Raw genomic sequence first — 23,203 nt, 5'->3', positions numbered from 1 at the left:
CTTTACAAATATTCTATTTAGATTGAGATGTTATGAGAAAGTAAAAAAAGTTAATAATTCTATTAGAGGTGCTAGTTGCCTTCGTCGGGGGGGAGGAAAGGGATGGGCGGACGGATCCGCCAACTACCAGTGTCGGTCCCATACAGTTTTTTTTGTCGGTCCTTTCCTCCCCTCCTTTGCTCGCGGTTCAGGTAGTTCGCGCGCCCGTGCGCCAACTTACGGTATACACACTATACTAATACTTATTGCATTCTAATCAATAAAAAAAGCATGCGTTACTACGCTTGCGTGTTAATTATAACCTTTTTCCACAAGCATGACAGACCAAGAAGCATATTGGCCACATATATCAACCTGACTTAGTGAAGAGTTCTCAGGATCGCCACCGGGTCAGGTACTCCTTTTTTCCTAAATCCACCTGCTTAGCGATTGACGAACACGGCATATTCACATGTTTCGAATCTGAAGGAGAGCAAAAGTCTCGGTATCAAAGCGACGAATTGATTAGATTAAGAAAGATCCGCGTATCTCTAAGCTAATTAGAGCAAGGAAATTGTGTTATTTCTATTTATTCCTCTCTCTCCTGATGCGTGTGGGCAGTTTTTCTTTCACTGCTTGCTACTTGGAGGAACAAAGTCTCTGTGTTTAAGCACACCTTTCGTCCGGTGCAGATGCCAATCCGTGCTACGACTTCGGATTAAATATTATGTTCGATAATTCTACGGTTAATAAATCATTTACCATGACAGTATGTTTTTTTCTGAATTGATTATTTTCGCATTTAGTATATGCACTTTCGGGTGACTTCGTAAACGTTTAGCATACCCTATTCCATTGTATTTCCTTTTAAATCAATGAAATTCAATTTATATCAACGAGACAACAATTACCTCAACGATTCAGCGCTTTCCTCAAATTTTTACCACGGCATCTTAGCTATTGATGGTTCAGAATTTTGGCCATAGGTATGCAGAATTTTAGTTGTACATCAATTACGTCTGTATAAGTCATCTTATGATTAACACACTAGACTGAGCTGTGTGCTAAAAGTAAAGTAATCCCAGCAACCATGTAGCTTTTACGGAAATACCGACTTAAATGTTTCCCGAAGGACTTCTGTATTTATAATGGAGAGCAGAGATAGTAATCACTCAAGTTTATTCACGATAAGTATACCCTCGAGAGATAAGGATAAATCAAGGTTAGTGATTACATTGGTCTCTTAGGAGGCATAAGTTCACATTTTTCGCTTTGCAGCACCCTTTTTAAAGCGTTGTATGTGACTGTTTGAGCCATACCAAGGGAAAGATCCATAATTCACCACTTCAACGATCAAATTTCTCAATCAAGTGAAATGACGTATTCATTAAAAACGATCCCAATTGCCCGACGGATGGAATCACAAATGGTTTTCAGTATTACTTAATTCTTCACTTGTTCAAATTCTGTGAGTTCTGACTTCTGATACACCACGGGCCTTATTAAATCGCTTTATAACTTAAAGATATTCCCTTTGCAATAATGTTTGGCTATTCCCTCCGATACGAATTTTTATTCTAAGAATGGTCAAGACTTTGTGAGCGAATCAAAAAGTGGAAAAGTGGTAAAATGCTAACATCTATCTTTTCAAGCTACGAGAATTATATGGGAATATAAAGATATTAAATTTAACCCTTTTTAATGTGAGATTCCGTTGAGAAAGAAAAATCCTTACCAACTATTTCATCAAAGCAAGCTATAGTCACAAATTAAAAAACACTTGGAAGTAAGTGGAAAAAGAAAGTAAGTCACAGTCAAGACAGTGCTTGAATAATATAGAGCATCGAATGAGACTATATGATTCACCTATATTTTTTTAGATATCGAAGAAGACTATACTGACAGTGATGAGTTTCTTGTGATGTTTAAGCGATAACTGATAAAAATAAAGGGGGAAAACGTCGTAAATTATCGGGCACGAGTTTATCGAGAAGAAGTTAAGATTTTTTTTTTACAATAACAGAGAGAAGATTAGATAATACGGCCTCGATCTATAAAGTTAACTAGAGATAATACAATTTCATCACACCTCTTTAACCAATCGGGCTCTCCGTTCTTACAGATTTAAGTCGACTCAAGTAAGGTTCGGACAGATGATTATAAATGATTAGAAAATATGCATTCAGCCAAGGGTCGTCAATATTGAAGTGTATACGTGCTGGTGAAGTTTTAGATGAACGAAAGTGTATTCAAATGTGTACGGAGAAAATCTGGTGCCGATACGCCAATAGGGTGGTTTCCTATTATTTTTTATTGCCTAAATCGAAAGGTTATTACTCCTGGAGTACTAAATTCACACTTTTAGATTTTTAAATGACAATATCTATTTTTCGCGATTTAATGAAAAGTGAGTATTTTTAAGAGCGCGAAAACGCGACGGGTAAGTATGACTGCCGGGAAATCTCCGTGTGACGTATTTCTGGTTCCCGCTGCCGCCCTGTGAGGTGACCTTGAGGCGAGTTGAGCGCTGATACGACGCAGGCTGCTAGCGGGTAGCTGAGTACCCTGCTGGCTGGTAGCGCTTGGCTTAAATAAGGATTATTAATACCTTATCAAATGAAGAAAACTTTCCGACCTTAGCCAGTTTTAATAGGTGATTATTAAGACATGTTTCCCTGAGCTCTGCGCCTCATGCATGCATTGGTAACCTCAGACGATGTATAACTCCTATCTTCTCGTATAGAAACTAGGTCCCTGTGACGTCACGTGGAGTGGCATCGCATGGGCGCCAATTTGGCCTTTTTCAAATGAGGATAAAATTGACCCTTGCCATTCGTCTAAACCGGTATTTCTAAAACGAAATAATTTGTATATTATGAATACACTAATGGTGGGTAACGAATCGCAATCAATTCCTTCCGTTTTCTTTGATGAAGGAAACTACCCTATTCTTGCTGTGCGAGTTTTTACTCCTTACACCCCCTAAACATTGTCCAATCAGTGGCGGAGCCACGGCGAGGTTTTCCGGGTTACAACCCTCCTCCCCCTTGAGCCTTTAAAGCTTTTAATCCATTCAAATTATATACTTTATTTTCATAAATAGCTACTTGTACAAAATTACTGTCTTTGAGTCCTAAAACTGTTTCGTTTCGTAAAAAAAAAACGTTTTCAGCATCAAAAATCACTATGTTTGCGGGAGAGGACACTCTTAGCCCTGGGGTATTTTTCATGCATCCCGGAAGGGTCCCCAAATCTCCGGCAAACCATTTCAAAATCCTGGCCACGCCACTGTGCCCAATGGCTTTGATAAGACCTCTGCCACTTAAATGAGCCCCCAACCTAAACCACCCATTTCTAGCATTTAACGTTACCCCACCTACCCCTCCCAGCAACATGTGTATCAGGCTAGCAGTTCGTTATTCAGTCAGCTCTTGAAAATGACGTATATATAAACGTTGAAATTGGTCGAGATAAATATTAAAGGTGTTACATTAGAGCGGCTGTTTCTATCTTGTTACCATGAATTTCCACAAAGTAAACTTGTCAACAATCGATTGGATTCGTAGTTCTGCTATGAGTCTTTCATCAATCAGGAAATACTTTTGACTTCATATCAAGTTATGCAACTATCTCTAGTACATCATTGGCCGTTTTTACTACGCATCTCTCCTCAAAATATATCATTATAGGTCCATGAATTCATATTGTGCTTTCTTAAAAATGCCGAAAACAGGGTCATTTACTCCACAAGTTAATTCCGTTTTTAATAGATTGAGTTTTGTTACTATCTCTTTACCACAATTTTTAACTTAGATTTGTGTCTGTGAATGTAGGTCTTTTAGATTTAAATTTAATTTTTTGCCAACGTTTCGGCATATTTTTATGCCTTCATCAGGGCTTTTTTGCAATGAATATAATTTTTTTGTTAAAAATATATATATTTATAGCATTTAAATAAGCAGTTTTTAATATGCAAATAATGCAAATTTGTAACACTATCTACGAGACAATCTCTAAAAATAAATATCCCATTGAATTGCCTTAGTGGAGTATCGTTAGTGCATCTCATGTATGATGTATATTCGTTACGTTATATGTATAAAAAATACTTTTTACGTTTCGTTCCCCCACACAAAAAATATACGTTAGTATTATTCGTGTTACGTAAGGGACACTAAAAAAGCCGCTTTCTTTTTTATGAATTCTTCACACTATCACTTTCCTTTTAACAACTGGATAGCGCCGATTCAAATCATCATTAAAGGCCCGGTTACACGGTACATTAACACTTACGAGTTAATGTTTGTTTGCGTGAATGACTTTTGTGGACCGGAACGGAATATGCACGAATGCATGAACCAAATTAGAACACGGACTATTATCCGTTCATGCATTCGCATAATTTGGTTGGTTACACGGTGCATTTTCGTGTTCATTCACGCGTTCATACATAGACATTAACTTGTACGTATTGATATATCGTGTAACCAGGCCTTAAGACTTGTCAATCAAATTAGAAGCATCGAGAAATACGTTCATGGCTTTATAGTGGGAAAGTTTGTATCAGATTACTCAGTTATTCAGGCGGCTTAAAGAAAAATTTTGTAATAGTTTGAATGAGAAATCAACAGAGTGATCTAAAATTGAATTATATCGAAATATTGATTTGCGATCCGTGTTTTAAACTTTAATGACATGGAAATTAATCGTTAAGCTGATATATTGGTTACTTTAATTTTAACGGTAGGTATATTATCGCACGATGAATATGTAGATACAATGCGATCATGTTGTGGAATAAAATTTCAAATATAATATGAGAACAGTGAAAAGTGTATTTGCATGTATCATATTAAAACATAGCATCTGAATGCGTAATTTTTCCATGAATTTCTACCTGAAACTCATCGACCAAAATATTTTTTAACCCTGCTCTCGAATGTACTCAAGTACTGCCATAAAATCACGATTACCATCGCTGGTGGTTTTCATTACTCGCCATCTCGAGTGGTTTCAGCCGTTGCTATAATGTCTAATATGATTGCACTCACAGCTACACGTCTCCAACACAGTTGGCCGCTCCTAAAAGCCTCATAAACTTTCATCCTTTTGATAAGGAATTAAGAGCAGCGTAAAAGGTTCGAGGCGTGAAACTGTCGATATAATATTCAAGGGAGCATAGAGAAAAAGTTTATGTGAAAGGGATAAAAGGATGGAGGCCAAGCAGAGAACTTTTATGACTTTGGATGCTTTTGGCACCTGTTTAATACAGGAATATCTTGAATGGATTCTTCAAAAATTAGTCGATAATTCATAATTGATTACAAAGAACTTTTACCAGAATAGGGTAATTTCCTTCATCAAAGAAAACGAAAGGCATTGATTGCGATTCGTTACTCACCATTAGTGTATTCATAATATACAAATTATTTGGTTTTAGAAATCCCAGTTTAGACGAATGTTAATGGTCAATATTAACCTCATTTGAAAAAGGCCAGATTGGCGCCCATGTGATGCCACTCCACGTGACGTCACAGGGACCTAGTTTCTATACGAGTAGATAGGAGTTTTACATCGTCTGAGATTACCAATGCATGAATGAGGCACAGAGCTCTTAATAATCGCCTATTAAAACTGCCTATGGTCGGAAAGCTTCCTTCGTTGGATAGGGTATGAATAATCCTTATTTAAGCCAAGCCCTACCTGCTAGAATCCTGCATCGTAGCAGCGCTCACATCCTCGCACCGAATTGGCCTCACACAGCGTGCATGTGAAACTTGTCATTTACGTCACACGGGCTCTTCCCAGCATTCATACTCAGCCGTCGCGTTTTCGAGCGCTTGAAAATTTTCACTTTTCATTTAATCGCGAAAAATAGATATCGTAATTTAAAATCTAAAACGGTGAAATACGCACTCCAGGAGTAATTATCTATCAATTTAGGCAATGAAGAAATAATATGAAACCACCCTATTATAGTTATAATTTATTTTGCGCATTAAAGCACGCTGGTATTTCAGAAAATACCGCAGTTTACTTGAAGAAACACAATACTCAAGGCTAGTTTGACCTTTAACCCTTGGGCTGTGCGAGTTCACGATTTCAGCTGCCAGTCAGTGCATAAGAGACCCCCTGTGCAGTAGGCACCCCCTGCCACGAGGGCTGGTCTGGTAGAGTTAAGCCCCTTGGCGATCCTTATGGTGAGGGAAAGTATCCAAGTGCAAGATATCGAGGTGGAAATCAAATGTTTGGGAAAATACCGCAGTCAGCGTGCAAGACGTATAAGACGTGCAAGACGTTCCCGCACTCCGAGGTTTAATAATAGCCTTTGATGCTCGGTAATTCACTTATTCAGACCATTTGATGGAGGATCCGTAGGACCAACACATGTAAAGCTGGAAAGCAACGTAAGTATTTTAACGGCTTTAAAAAAGTTGCATCTTTTGTTTCAAAACAATAAAGTCACTAAAGCCTACTTAAATTTTTATTACGTATCCCTGCCACCACTAGAGGGTTTCAAGTATTGATTTTCTGGAAAAAAATCTGTTAAAATGAAAAAGAAGAAACTTGGTGCTTTCACATGAATATTTATTTATTCACACATTTACACGACCATGGTTTCAACGTTAGACGTCATAATCAGGTGAACTCTACAGATTAGATTAGATTAGATTAGATTCGATGATGCGGTGGGGGATCAGCTCCCAGGGCACTTAGACCTGTAGGTCCATTGTGCTAACCTCCGATAATGGATCACCCATGGAGGCCTATGTCCTTAGCGAAGGACAAAAGGTCCCCAATGGGAAGATCTCTTACCTCCTTGGGCTCTACAAAAGGTGAGCCCAGGTTTCTATATCGAGTCATCATGATTGCGGGGCTCTCGCATACTAGATGGGTGGTTGTTTCTTCTCCCGCCTCACACCATCTACACCTCTCTGAGTTACCCCCAGCAGGTGCATATGTCTCATTACATGATAGTGTCCCGTGAGCAGGCCTACTACCGTTCGCAATTGACTTCTGTTCATAAGGAGAAGTCTTCTCTCGAGTCTAGGAGAGAGCTCTCCTGTAAGGGTTTTTGCCTGACGTAACCCCGGTGTTTCTCGCCAGATCCTTGAGTGTTGGGTTGATCCCCACCCTCTGATTGCAGCCATCCCCATTGAGGGGGCAACTGGCACCATTTGTTCTGGGCCAATTGGGTTCTGTTCAGCGCCGGCCTTAGCCAGTTCATCTGCCTTCTCGTTTCCGGTAATACCTGAGAACTCTACAGAAGTCCATCACATCATTTTATACCAGAGTTCACCTGATGATGACGTCCAACGTTGAAACCATGCCGTGTAAATTTGTGAATAAATATTCATGTGAAAGCACAAAGTTCCTTCTTTTCCATTTTTCATAATGAATCGCTTTCACAAAGTTAAGCCTCAAACCATCAATTTTATCTGTTATTATGTAAAGATTAGCTGATAGTACTCGTAAGATTGATTGTAGAGCTGCCTCCGGCAAATCCTTTGTTCAAGATGAATTACTTCAGTGCCCTATTGCCGAAAAAGAACTCCCTTTTCAAATTAAACATTTATTCGGAAGAAAGGTTTTCGGATTGACCTCTGCGTCGATTCACTCGAAGATGAATCGACGCGGAGGTCAACCCGAAAACCTTGCTACGCATGCTGCACCACTCCGTGAAAGTCTCCCATCAACATTTATCGAGAACGAGAAAAACAACGAAAATATCGAGATTGTCGAAGTACCATGTCGGTTCTCAATTTTCCTCAGTAGCTAAGCATAGAAAGTGAAGAGGTTGGGAAGCTCATTTCTGGAAGCTAAGCGGAAATTACGACGTTCAATGAGACGAACTATAGAGAGCACAGCCGTAACAAAAACATCTCATCAAGTCGACGATAAAAAAGCGATTGAAGGCCACTCTGGTTCTAAATATAGCTCTCTGTGTCTCCCAGCTTTCCCGATATTCCGTGGCTATGAAAGTTTTGAAAAACGTAATCTGCCAAAATGCTTTGTTATTATGAAAGAGAATGTAATATGTAATACATGCATCAAAAATGGTTAATTACTCCCTAAAATTGGTCTCTGCATCATAGGTCCTTAAAATTTCAAAAATCATTTATCGCTGCCTCCTCAAAAACATTGGAAAAACCTTTCTAAACCAATCAAAGACTTCTTACAAAACTCCCTGCAAAAATTCAGAAAGAAATATACCATCACTAACTAGCCAATATAAATGAATTTTTCAACGATGTATATTCATGTGTGTATATTTTGTATATTGTTGTATATTTTCCTTTGTTGAATATTTTCATTTTTCTATGATTTCAATTTATTACTATAACAAGAAATGAAACTGATTGCTGATCTGTAAATAGTTTATCAGCAATTTTCAAATTGCATGCAATAATCTGCGAAAAATTAATTACATTATTATTGTTGTGGGCTATTTTGATGACTCTCCAGCATAAATCAATATGAAAATCGTCCTCATGGTCAGAAAGAAAAATCTAAATTCATTACTGGATTCAAGGAACGATTCATAACTGGATCAACCCAACATTCCCTATTCCGAATGTTTAGTCATTTCGTCCTCTACTCGTCTATTATCGAAGAATTCGCCATAAAATTCTTGCTCATAATGGAAATTTTGACTAAAAACGTCTCAATCTACCATATCGTTGGTTATTTTCTGTTACTGCTTTTAAAATGCCAGAAAATGTGTAGCGATTACCTCAATATATTCATTGTTGTTTCTTATAACTCAGTTAACAACCGATTTCAACGGATACCTTTAGGCTCGTGTAAATTAATGGTGCAAAACGATTTCTTCTGTTTAGGTATGCATGGGATTTTACTCTATATAGTATAAAAATAGCACAGCTTAAATCTGAACTGAAAGCAATTCGAAACAAGTGAGGCAATGGCTCACCGATCCAATACATAGGTACCTCACTTTTGACCATGGAGCGAAGATTTTAACAGCAAAAGAATGCTATTCTATCAACCGTTAATCAATGAAATGTGTTCACCAATTTTATAAATGAATCGATTTTATTGATATCAGCTATAAATTGAGGATAACTATTCGGAATCATAAGCAAATTAGTCACATCTTCTTGACGGGAGCAGGTAATTTCCATTGTGTTTAACCATTACCTACGAAAAAACCCATTGTCAGTCCAGCATTATCGTTTAAAAATATTTCCTTATCTTAATTATAATGCCGATCTTCGAAGAATGTCACTGCTCAGCTAACGATCGGTAAGCACAATATAATGATCCTATTCACCGCTAGAAAGCAGTTGTTTCAGTCTGCTCGACGCAAGAGCAGTCAAGTCGTCCTAACCGATAAAATTTACTGAGTTCCTAGAAATTATGTATTCTAGGCACTTACTCCAGACAAAAATTACATGCAATGACAACATAGTGGGAATGAGACTGGCGGTCCTTTTAAGATGACCATATCTGCGCGCTAGAACTTTACAGGGATTAGGAGGAGAAGGAGAATTTTGAGTGAATATACCAATCAACAAATTTAGCATCGGAATTTTCAAACACAACACCTGTCGAACTGATAAAAATTTTGAACGACACTTTGTTAGGCTAATAGTATTGGCTGACAATTCTAATGCAGGTCTTTAAAATCAATTCAGAGTGGTAGAAAATTTTCGAAGCATCCAGAAGTAAGCATTTAAAAAAATGCAAAACTGGTTTAATTACCTCGTGCAACTAATTAAGACGGCGCACTTATGCTATACTAAAATTTAGCATGGAAGTGACGATTTGGAAAGTGATCTTTGCATAATATATATGTTATAAGGAAGTAAAAGATTTCTATGGATGAATAGCGAAATATTTCAAAATATATGAATAATTTACACATCGGGCCTGCAAAATTCACGATAAAATAATGGCATGATTATTTTTAAGCATGAAACAACAAGATAGCTACAAGATTATACACATATGGATTGTTATCATTGGGTAAATTCAGCCTTTTCATCCTAAATTTACAACTCCGAATTTTTTTTTTAAAGTCCACCATTAATTACCTGCCATGTGGTTTGGATTTTAAAGCCGCTAGATAGCGGGGCTAGACTCACTATTCCTTAGGATACTCTAAAATTCGGAACGATTGAAATTATCACGCTAAACTTGAAATATTTCTTTATCTGCATTCCCCTATACTTCTAAACTTCGAGGTCATTTCCCTTCCTAAAATCCTCCGTAAAAACTACCTGCACAGGAAGCAAAACGTGGAAAAACATGTCAATTAATTTTGATATATCAGTCGATGGTGTGCCTCTATGACGAAAAATAACTTCTCAAGATAAAATAATTTATAGCTTCCTACCAAATCCAAACTAGTCATAAATAGGGGTAATCGTGAGGAGAGAATAGAAGTGAACAAAATGTCTGACAATGACGGGGCTTCTCAAACACGCCGCAGACAATGTATTGGAACAACGCCTGAGAACTCACTCACGTCTGGTATTCACGCAGACTATCGTCGTCCCGGAACTATTCGCCGTAGGAAAGGAGTGTGTCAACAGCTGCAGACGCATATCACACCTTCTAGTCGTGTGCAAGATAGCGTGCCCTTAAACGCATTGCAGTGCTGAATTGAGAGCACATGAGATCAACTAACGAATGAAGTTACCAACCGGAATTCAGTGAAGGATGAAAATTAGCTGTTCAAGTCTTCACCGCCGGGATTAAAATGTAAGTCACCAGCAACAGAAGCGAGGGGTATCACGAAGCTCATTACTAAGTGTAACGACCTTAAAGGTGCATTTACACTGTGTAATATGTTATATAAACATGTTATATGTAACAAGTTACTCGTAACATTTGTTTTATAATAAGAGTCCAGCGGAGCCAAAAATGTACAAATAACATGTTACAGATTCAGTCGCAGCCCACCCGTCAACTGGCTATCCACGCCATGCGCCTCACTTCTTTTCTGTAGGCCTGGTAACACGATACATCAACGCGTACGTACAAGTTAATGTACATTTGCGTGAATGATTTTGGTGGACCGGAACGGAACATGTACGAATGCATGGACCGAATTAGAACAGGTTCTATTTTCTGTGCATGCATTCGCACAGGTTGGGTGGTTACACAGTGCATTTTGGCGTTCATTCTCGCGTTCATACATTTAGACATTAACTCGTACGTGTTAATGTATTGTGTAACCAGGCCTTGTAACATGTTACACATTTTCCCACTTCGTGCGGGAAGCCAAAAACTTGTTATATAACACGAATTTTTGTTTTGTAAAGGCCTGTTTACACGGTACATTAACACGTACGGGTTAATGTCTAAATGTATGAACGCGAGAATGAACGCCAAAATGCACAGTGTAACCACCCAACTTGTGCGAATGCATGCACAGAAAATAGAACCTGTTCTAATTTGGTTCATGCCTTCGTACATGTTCCGTACCGGTCCACCAAAATCATTCGCGCAAACGTACATTAACTCGTACGTGTTAATGTATCGTGTAAACAGGCCTTAACACAATGTCACACGTAACTTGTTACACGGAGTTGTAACTTTTTCGTAAAACATGTTATATGTAACTTGTTTATGCAACATGTCACATAGTGTAAACGCACCTTAAGATTGGTTTACTGTATCCCCGCCTATCTACAAATGCAATGTCGGTTGATTCACCTTAACTTGCTGAGTTGTCAATATATATTTCTACACTTTCCGTATGTATGCATGTATCTTGATCTTCCTCCGGTTAATTTACTTTTAATGTATGCCTTCCTCAAATATCAGCTGTAGTTACCGCGATTTATAACTTGGCTAGCCCACCGTATTTTTTGGCGTATACAGGTCCAAAAAGCAATCTCAATGTATTTTGATCAGTTCTTTAATGATTTTTCATTCGTTGCCTTTTCTCATTATTCATGTATGTCATCGCTCTGCTAATTCCACTACTTAGTATTTCTAGACTATTCATCCACTTTCAGAGGTACCTCCTGCATCAAACAAGTAACTTGTACGCAGTCAAGCACACGGGTGAAAGTGAAATTCGTATTGCTTGCTGGTTGCAATACTTGGAAAATAATTCCGTCGGGGACCGAGCAGGCTTTTCTCTCAGACTTCGACATAGCGGGAACAACCTCAGTCCCTTCTGCACATGTGAACTTGAGATGCAAACAGCATTCACTATAAACCTAATCTAAATTTTCTTTGAAAAAAAAAGATAACTAGTCGATGAAGAAAGATTTCGTGCTTTCTCGGCGGATAGACTAAGTGAAGAGTTCTCGGGATCGCCACCGGGTCAGGAACTGCATAACTGCCGACGTTTCGATGTCCGACTCTGTCATCATCCTCAGGGCTGTGAGTGAGTACACTGAGTGAGTGTTCACTGAGTACACTCACAGTCCTGAGGACGATGACCGAGTCGGACATCGAAACGTCGGCAATTATGCAGTTTCTGACCGGTGGCGATCGCGAGAACTCTTCGCTAAAACTAGCTGATGTTACTTGTAGACCATATGTCAAGAATTAGAGAGATTCAGGTTCGAATCCCGGCTAAACCAAACCATTTTTACATGGTGAATGACAACATTGGTGAGAATAATTCGCCCCTTTTTGTAACGGTATCCCAGTTCTTTTATACCATATTCCAAGAGGCCTCGGGAGATATCTTCAAGGTAAATTTTATCTCTTTTTAAGTAAACATTTTAAGCAGTTTCTCATATGTTTATATCTTTTTTAGTTAAATATTGTAAGCAGTTTCTCATTTTTGGTATTGATTTCCCTATCCTAGATGTCACTTGAATACTTTCCATACCATAGACCAGCATTTCAAAACCATTACCTATAACGTACTCTCAATTTGAAGGTACACTGTTTAAGTTTCAGCTCAGTGCAATAGGAATTTTACCGCAATCCTTTTCGCAAATTTAAAAATACTTTCAGCTTTCCTACGAACTTATCTAAACAACTTCCTGACGCTTTAGGTGATATCAAGGAAAGGAAACGGTTTAATCAAATACGAGTGCTGGACTAGGATAGGGAATTTCCTTCGAAATCTGCACTCAATAATGAGAACACTTGAGGAACAATTCTAATAAGTCAGTCAATTTTGCATCACAAAAAAACATTTTTCTCCACTTACGGGTGATATTTTTTCTTCTATAAAGGGAATCACTTTGTTAACCCGAAGAACTACTTGCTTCACTGATAGTAGCTTTAAGATAAACTAATTTATATAATGGCATAAATGGGCATTTAGGAATTTGTGTTAACGGCTGCAAGTACTAACAGGGCTGATTTATTAATATTACTAGGTATTCTACCGGTTTAGGTAGGTTTGCATGGAGAATTAGAAAATTACTTCAACCGTCTCCCATCCCAGCATAAACCTCGCTCTTTGATTCAGAACAAGGCCTATTCCCTTTCATTCTATCAACAAATCCTATCTCCTCCTCCTGTCCACCAAACATTCTTCCATGATATTTAAAGAAAAGAGGATCCTCAAGTGTCCTCTAAATGTGTTGTCAGCCACCGCGTATTTAGCACTTTGCGTGCCATGGACGTAATATTACGACCTGCTAATCCTTCTGAGGATTGCCATGGACGTAATATTACGTCTTTCCATTTAATTGGCTTTGTATGCGTGAAGCCGTAATATTTCGCCCGTGGTACTTTTCCAGTTTACTGCTTAGGGGTTCTGTTTTTTCAAAAATCAACTGCTCGATGGAATAAGAGTTCAATTTATGTCTTCAGGACGAAAAGTCCTCTGTAGCTACCGGCATCCTCATCTTGGGCCACTTGGTGTGAAAATTCTTTGGGCCAATGGACCGTTCGTTGAGGGTTCATCATATGTTGCAACTTTTTTATTTTTCAAAAACAGTAGGTTTTCATTGTTAAATTATATATTTAAAAATTAGCAATAAATGTTATTCAACTCATTCATAAAGATGAGCAAAGTCCATTTTTATTGAAATGCACATCGATATAAATATATTTTTGATGCTAATGTTTTAAAAAATGTATGAATATTGTAAAATTGGCTGGATTTTTCAGTAGGGCTTTAAATTTAGCAGCCAGCACTCAAAGAGTTAAATGGGTTTACAAAAGTCGTCGCTCGCGTCGCTGACGGACAAGTTGATCTGAGTTTCACGGGGATATAAGGTATAAATATGGGTGTCAACAAGGAGGTTGTAAATATACTGGAGGGGGCATAACTAGTTCCCAGAGTTGACCGCAGTGTGGCAGGAATGGGGGTGCTTGGGTAGGAAAGCCACGCCTACTTTGACCAAAACATTGATAAATCCCGTAAGAGTCAATGCTATCTATTTGGTGAAATATCCGGTCATGATCGTTGTTACGTTAAAATAAACTATCGCAAACGAACACAGTAAAACTTTTTCCTATCATTATGTGAATGCTTCGTGAAAATATGCCTCGCATATCTTTTCCCAAGGAGAAATTATTTTCAATCACCACCGTTCGGCTGTGCAACTACCTTAGCCGAAAATAACATTTTAAAAGTGTAAAATATCCATTCCCCTGCACTTCTACTGGTAATTCATAAGATTACTGCCAATGGAAATCTGACAATAGCTGACCGGACGCAATAATAGTATGAAAGTATGTTCACGACGATATATTATCACCACGATTTGACAATGTGGACAGTTTCATATACACAATAGCATGGCGAACGATCGGAAAACTCCGACGACAATCAAGATGTAATTGTTGCATTTTCATTTTATAAATCAGAAGCGATAAAAGGAATAGAATACTTGATTACATACGTACACTGTTTGAGACTAACATAAGTCCGAAAATGGTCAAACCAAGATGGCGGAATGCTGATCACGCTTAAAACTCGAATACAGCGCCCCCAGTGTATTTACAACCTCATCGGGTGTCAACCGTAGGCAGCGGGGCACGTAACCCCCAGTCGCTTAAAAAATAGACGAGGATTTCACTACAAATGTAATTAAATTTTATATTTTAACATAAAAGTTATAAATATTCACATAATAATAACTTTAAAAATAAATTTAAGAGCATATTTCGTAGAGCAATTGTTTCGTGTCGATTTTTAATCCCAAATATGAGAAGACAGTTAGCCAGCCAGACCCTGGTGCCCCCCCAAAAATCCTTGAGCCGCCCTTGGTTTTAACCGAAATTTTACGTACATGATGATGTGATATATCACATTCATAACATTTCTATGCCATTCCTCGTAATTACTAACATCACACTGCAAAATATTGGAAAATATTGTATCGCATTGGAGCCATCACCGCGCCGCGTTTACACTTACGTTTACACTGTGTAACATGTTATAAAAAACAAGTTACATATAACATGTTTTACGAAAAAGTTACAAATCCGTGTAACAAGTTACATGTACAATTGTGTTACAAAACAAAAGTTCGTGTTATATAACAAGTTTTTGGTTTCCCGCACGACGTGGGAAAATGTGTAACATGTTACAGAAAAGAGTTAAGGCGCATGGTGGGGATAGCCAGTGGGCTAGGACTGAATCTGTTACATGTTATTTGTGCATTTTTGGCTCCGCTGGACTCTTCTTATAAAACAAATGTTACGAGTAACTTATTACATGTAACATGTTTATATAACATGTTACACACTGTAAACGCACCTTAACGCTGCATCTAGCTACCACAAAACATGAACGCTTTATCAATGCGTTGCAAGCTGCAGTGATAAGACGGGAGCAGGTGCTCATAGAACCCGCTTCGCTTGACCAATCTTTAGTCGTGACGTATAACTTGCCGAAAACCTAAGTGGTTTCATCTAGAAAGGTTTCATGCTACTAATCTTAATTAATGATTAGTCGATTAGTAGCAAAGAGCTTCGCAATTAAAATTTACCTATGGATGGAACTACAAAGAAATAGTTTAAAACAAGATTCACGCACAAATAGAGAATTAAAACTTTGCTCTGTACCTCATTTGGCTCCACTTTTATGCAGAATCACCGATTCAATTTGCGTGAATAGGTATTGCAGTGGCACCGCTTTCATAGCTAGATAATCAACTGTTTGTTATAGCTATAATTCAGTCCATAACCTTCTCATGCATCATTTTTGAGAGCCGTAACACTCCCCTTACTTAAATTGTTTCATCATAACCATTTTCGAGTGTCCACTACTTACTACAAATTTGTTAAAACTTTAATAAAGGCTTTTATGGCTTCAATGCATTCATTGCTTCAAAAATAAGTACTAAATTTGGGGACAGATTACGAACCAGCGTATTTTTTACGTAGACTGCATTACTTGGCGCAACTGGTTGTCAACGGAGTGATAATTGGTTTCTGTGCATGTGGCCAGAATTAAAAAACCATGTGAACAATGTGATAAACCCTGTGATTAAATAGGTGTAAATAGAGCTCTCTGCTGCAACGAGGCAAAAGATGTGGAAAAAATAAAACCTCAAATCGCAGAAATAGAAGGATCAACAACTTTGCTATTTCCACAAGGTAATTTATGGAGACCGACCATGGTTTCGTTACAGAGGAACATTATCAAGGTTTTCTCGTTATCCACCTTGCTAATGTTACTCTGTAACGAAACCATGGCCGGTCTCAATAAATTACTATGTGGAAATAGCAAAGCTGTTGATCCTTCTATTCCTGCGATTATGGATTTCCATTAAGTTACTCCTGCAACTATTAATTATAAAACCTCAAATATTAATATGGAAACTCAAAGAAAATTTGTTTAGGAGCGGTTTTCGACTTGTGCGGAATGGACCAACATTGGCAAAATCCGACGGGTCACGTGACGGATCTTGAGAGTCTAATCAGATCACTGCGATGATTGCTTTTGTTTTCATGCTGTTTATTTTTAATATAATTGTTATTTACATCAAATTGAATGCTCTTGAAGAAGGAAAAATATCAGGATTCTAATAATATCTATTTAAATGAACTAACTTGGCCAACGGTTTCCATATTCAACATATGTAGATTCCGTTTAATTGGGAAATATCGGGAATTGTATACTTTGCCCCAATTAAGCGGCTGCCCCTATTCGGCGAACTATCCTATATATGGGCATAAAAAAACGTTGAAATGATAGAAAGAAGACTAAAGAATGTTTATAATGCGTCATAAATTTATTAAATTATTAATTTGATTAATAAATCAGCGAGTTTAGTTAATTCATCATCATTATTAAGAATTATAACAATTTATTTAAAAAAATTTTTCACGGCCTTGGGCGACGATGAATGAATGTCTTTTACTAAGTCCTATCCTCTTGCGGATAGTATAACAACAAGAGCTTTCAAAATAGGGCAAGAATAGGAACATTTGTGAAAAATAAGTGTAAATCAAAGGAGGAAAATATAAAAAAATAGTAATCTGAAAACAAAAAAAAATTAATTTCGTCGCGAGTATGGAGTCTATGTCACCTACTCATGGCCCAATAAAACGGCAAGCTGTCCCAATTAAGCGGAGAATACTCTGGGATATTCCTCTATTGGGTACTGTTCTTCAAGATCTGCCCCAATTAAGCGGCTGCTCCAAGTAACCGGTGGACCCATTAAACGGAATCTACTGTAATACCGAAGTTGAGATTACAATATTGGCCTCGGTTTTTGGTTGTCGTGCAGCCATAATGCGGGCTCTTGTAGGCAATTCTAGTACGTTTTATGTTGGACTTAAGTTTCGGTTACTAAGCAGACACGTGGGCTTGTTTACGTTCATTATGAGGCGACAAATAGGATGATTTGATACGAAAGACTACGCCAAAAGCGCCCACCAGTCAAGGTTAGCAGCATAAAAGGTCAAGAACCCATGTGTAAATACGTCTACCAATAAAAACGGTACTAAAATGGATGCTAGCTCTAATTTAAGTGTCAAAAGTCGCTCAAAAATACCCGCTGAGTGATTACAATTTATTTATTTTTACAATTTGACAATTATATTCATTGAGTAGAATTTGGAATTTTGAAAAGAGGATAGGTGTATTTCTTATAAAATAGATAATTTTCCCTTCACAGAACTCATTTTATAGTTATTACAAGTTCTTAGTTACTCTATGATCATGTTCTAATTAATATTTACTTAATATAACTACCTGGACTAATTTCACCATCAAGTTCAAATCGCGGAATTATCTGAAGCAATACATATTTCATCAAAGGCTTGATATAGGATTAAAACTATAAAAATGTCTTATTCCTTCACAGGACGATGATATTCAGAAGACTGTCGAAGAAAGCGTGGTTCGTGGTGATAGCTCTGATTATAACATGGGGCCTCTACTTCCTCAACGCAAAGCTTCATCAGATACGTCAAGAGGAAGGTGAGTAATGGTACTACAATGTTATTGGGCTTCTTTTGCTTTGAGTAACTAAGGTAATTTGAGGAATAAATATAAATTCAAGGACTTTTTGAATAAATATATTGATTATGACTATAGTTAACAAATTATCCGCGTTTCAAGTATATGCACTCAGCCGGATGTAATTTCTAAAATTATTTTGTGATTTCTCATAAAGACGCCAAAAACTATTAGACTAAAACTATTACACGCCAAAAATTATTAAAAATGTTAAAAAATATATGTTATTCACAGATTTCAATTGTTGGGTTGCCAAATGTCGGAGAAGTCAGGGAAAATGCAACATCTCAGAGATTGTCATGTCTTGCCGGGAAAAATCCTCAAAAAGTATCTTTCCCCATTTGCAATAATAAAATAAATTTAATTATAATTAATATAATTATAAAATAATTAATTAAATAATCAAAATTATAGCAGATTAGATGAGATATGTATTAAACGGTGCTCGGCGAGGTGTTGTGGAGCATATTGCATTGATAAGTGAAAAATGAAAACCTTTTTGCATGCCCACAGAATTTATTATCGTACGACGCGTTTCGGCGAATCGCCTTCGCTATCATCAGGTACAAATGCAAGGTTTCAGTCAAGAAGTCTAATATATATACATGCGGAAGGGAAAATTTTTAAGGAATATATGGGCGGAAGTGAACGAAATGATGCGGTGAATGAAATGAACTAGATGGGATATAAAAACATTTGAGGTTCATTATCTTTGATTTTAATATAATAGGGTAGTTTCCTTCATCAAAGAAAACGAAAGGCATTGATTGCGATTCGTTACCCACATTACTGTATTCATAATATACAAACTATTTCGTTTTAGAAATACCGGTTTAGACGAATGGCAATGTAAGCCGAAATAAGACCAATCCTATCAGCGCTCAACTCGCCACAAGGTCACCTCACAGGGCGGCAGCGGGAACCAGAAATGCGTCACACGGAGAGATTTCCCGGCATTCATACTTACGCGTCGCGTTTTCGCGCGCTTGAAAATTTTCACTTTTCATTTGATCGCGAAAAATAGATATCGTCATTTAAAAATCTAAAAGCGTGAAATACGTACTCCAGGAGTAATAATCTTTCGATTTAGGCAATAAAAAAATAATAGGAAACCACCCTATTTGTAATTTACCATTTACGGCAAGTATACGTGGAGAATTTTTATTCCACAAGCTGTTCCCCATTCCTTCTTATAATTTGTTTCGTCAATTTAGCCAATTACTCTTATTGTAACCATGAAATGACGAATTGACGTGCATAATCTATTTCTGAACTTTTCCTCATTTAAAAGGAGTTAATACTCTTTTTACACGCTTTTCCTTTACTTCCTCGTCTGTTTCATCGATGGAATCTTGCAATGATATTTATTCTATTTCCCGATATCGTATCAGCTTGAAATTTGGCACACCTGCCTGTTTCTGATGTTGATACGATATAAATTAATAAGGCATTTGAAATTTGGTTCCATTGTGCACTAATCAACGAACTGAATTTCAATATGGAAAAATAGTTATAAATTTTCTCATTAGATGGCGTTAGTTATTTTCTGCAGTTTTTTTTAGCATAAATCACTTTAACAACTCTTGTTTAATCGATAACACGATTCACGACCAAAAGTAGAAAATAAAAATAAAAAGATAAAAACATGCTTTTTCCAAAAACAATATGAAATGCATTAAAAAGTAAGAAAATTAAGCATTTCGTCACTCGGTGAATAAGTCCTGGGTGCTCATTAGATTTAAATATTACTATTGCATTCAAACCTTACATGGCTATCAGGCTCTTCCATGGTCAATTAAATATCCAATTAGTACCCACGTTTTCTCATACGGGTTAATCTCCGAATGCTGATTTATGGTCATTTTATTTTGTACCGTCGTATACGCAATCCCCAAATTAAACCATTTATTTATGACTAATTGTTTGTCGACCCGAGCTGGGGACACGCATTTATACTAAGGGTTAGAGAATATTTTATAAGCGAGATTGTTGATTTTGCCAGGAACTCAGGCCATAAATCAGGATAAAAACCCACGGCCAATGTGGTTTGGATTAGGGCCAATAAACTATCCAATTCCCAGCTTAACAGATTCACTACTTCCGAGTTTTTCAGAATAATTTTTCATACTATTACGAAGAAAAAGACCGAGGAGAGGAGTCTCCGCTGTTTCATATACCGCACGAAATGAGCTTTTGTTCGCAGAGATTTTATGCTATCCAAGTAGTACCAAAGCGATTCTGGCACTAAGATTTCAGCTGACGTCTGTAGAAGATTTATTAAATTTGACTGCGATGCTCCTTGCATAGAAAACAACTGAAAAAAAGATTGACACAGTGAAATATGGTGTGGAATATTTAGTGTCAGAGAAAGCCATAAAGTCAGATAAATTTCTACGCTTGGAAGTGAATTTATCGGGTAAAATCATCTATTCATAGTGTTCACCACGCAATATTTTATTGAATTTAAACTTAAGTTTGTCTCCTTGCACTGGAAGCAACTGAAAACAAGTTGACTTAGTGAAATACGGTGTGGAATATTTCGTGTAAGTCATAATGTCAGATAAATTTCTACGCTTTGAAGTGAATTCATCAGGTAAAATCATCTATTCATAGTTTTCACCACGCAATTATTTCATTGAACTAAAACTGAACGGTATGCTTTGAATGCATGGTTATCATGAAAGAATGGTACGGATTTGAACATGGTTTAAGTAAAAACAGAATTACTTAAGTTTGTCACTCGGCAAGAGAGAAACCCAGCATCGACATTAGCCAACTGCTAACGAAAGGCGCCAAGGGGACTACGGCTTAACGTCACATCCGACGGACGAAGTGCTACACTTTAAGTGCCCTTCCTAAGGCACTCAAGTAGGGATCAGGGAGTCTCAGAATAATCTCTGCCACCCCTATCCCCACTACTTTACTCTGAATTACTGAAACAGGACCATTATTTGATTATAACCCTGTATTTAATGAAGACAGTTGGAAATGCTACCGGTATTTGAATAACCTAGGACAGAAGCGATTGAATATGTAATTTAAAAAATACTTTTCCATCCAAAAATATGAAGATATCCCTCACGGGTTTTTTTTTAATCAAATGGACGCCGAGATCCATCTCATCAAATGAATTGCGATTGACGGTGCATCAAAATCACTGTTCACTGGGCGTCAATATTACGCTCTCCTTACGGCCCAATTACTCCTTGAATTAAACCTGCCTACGAAATGGTGACGGCTGTTTTTTTCATACACACACAGACATATATATACGCGATGCTTTTCTGCTCCGCGATCAATACCATACTGGACAAATGCCATTTGGCCGACCCTCACTTGGGACTGTGTCATCACATAAAAAAAGAAGGAAGTGATTCTAGCTTTGCATGCAGATCTCTTGCCGAGCGTAAATCACTTCTACGCTGTCGTTCCGGATTGAGAAAAACTAATAAAACGGCAGACGGAGCGAAAGAGACTCTGTAGATATAGTTGGTGATATTCAGGGACGCCAACTTACAAAAAATATTGGGGGGCCCAAACCGGGATCTTGCCCCGGGAAATTTTGTAAGTAGTGAGTTTTAAGTTTTTTAAGCATTTTAGAAGTCATATGATCAACATTAGAACCCTGATGACTCGAATATCGATATCTGGACACTCCGGGGAAAATCAACAAGCCTGACACATTTTTCCCACACACCTATAACGAATTTTTGAGGGGGCTAAGGCCCCCTCAGGCCCCATGGAGTCGGCGCCACCACCACGGCGCATATTAAAGGATAAAATCTATAAGAAGAGGCTGAGGAGTCAGGAATATGTCTACGCGGGGAAACGTTTCAGTAAATTCTCACTTATCATTTCCACATCGGTGACACGCTGGTATTCGCGATAAGGGGAAAAACTTATAAGAGTTAGCTATTTACTAGTTTTAAGAGTTAGTTACTTACACGGAAAATTGTAATTGTTGAACTGAGCTAATTTTTTGTGATCAACGTTTCGACAGAACAGCATCCTCGGAGCAGTAATGATATTAGTGCTATAATGGAAATGGAAGAGTATTTTGTTAAATCGATAGCCACAAAAACATTGTTTCGGCAAACATTACGGGGAAAAACTTGTCCACAACAACTTTATACGTCTTATCTTGAGGTAAATTGAAAACTCGAAAAAAGCGTCCATTGGTTACAAAAACTCAAAATGGCATAGGACCATAGGCATAGGGAAACTGCGAACTAGTTGCAAGAATTATTCTCGGGTTTTTGACCAGGTCAGGTTTTCCATACTCATTAGCAGGGAAAACCTCAAATTCATCTTGGCTTCGTTGGCGGCAGGAGGTCGCGGGTTCGAGTCCTGTCTGGTTAGGTCGCCGCAATCCCGGGCATGGTTATTCGTGAAATTGTTAAATTTGTTCAATAGCCTTATGTAAAATGACACAATAAGTGCCGTATTCCGTGGTATTGAATAAATTTATATAAATAAATAAGCAATAGCAAGGAATATATTCCTACGAAGTTAACTGTGGCAGTGTTCATAATAAGTGCAATTTTCCAACGCGGCTGGAGTACCCGGAAAACTGCACTCATCAGAAAGGACGACAGTTTTGTCTGTCACAAGAGATATAAAAACTGTCGTAATTGCTCTGAATTCGATTTCACGACTAATGCTAGGTTTGTGTTATGATTGATGGGATGTGTCAGAGATAGATCTGGTTCATTTTAAGTAAATTTCACAAAAAGTTGCTTGGAACATAGAGTCTTGCACCACAAAGAATTCATTGCAAGGATGAAAACCCTACCATACCTTCGTATTTTATTAATGGATAAAGGAATATTTCCGCATTGTAAAGTTCACATGTTATATATT

General features: G+C 37.6%; 1 protein-coding gene across 2 annotated transcripts in view; it reads left to right on the top strand.

Annotated features, from left to right (window-relative positions):
* Window positions 1-23,203, top strand: part of LOC124156216 — a 61,626-nt gene that overhangs the window by 14,249 nt on the left and 24,174 nt on the right. The window contains exons 1-2 of one of the 2 annotated variants that reach the window (XM_046530612.1): window positions 10,567-10,704; window positions 18,189-18,304. In XM_046530612.1, the coding sequence (XP_046386568.1) occupies window positions 10,703-10,704; window positions 18,189-18,304 (118 nt within the window). In that variant the 5' untranslated portion in view covers window positions 10,567-10,702. Of the gene's footprint in view, window positions 1-10,566; window positions 10,705-18,188; window positions 18,305-23,203 lie in introns of those variants that run through there. The other variant, XM_046530613.1, reaches the window with a different exon arrangement.

This window comes from Ischnura elegans, chromosome 3 (genome assembly GCF_921293095.1).
Source record: "Ischnura elegans chromosome 3, ioIscEleg1.1, whole genome shotgun sequence".
Classification (NCBI taxonomy): domain Eukaryota; kingdom Metazoa; phylum Arthropoda; class Insecta; order Odonata; family Coenagrionidae; genus Ischnura; species Ischnura elegans.
This window is presented reverse-complemented; position numbering and strand designations above follow the sequence as displayed.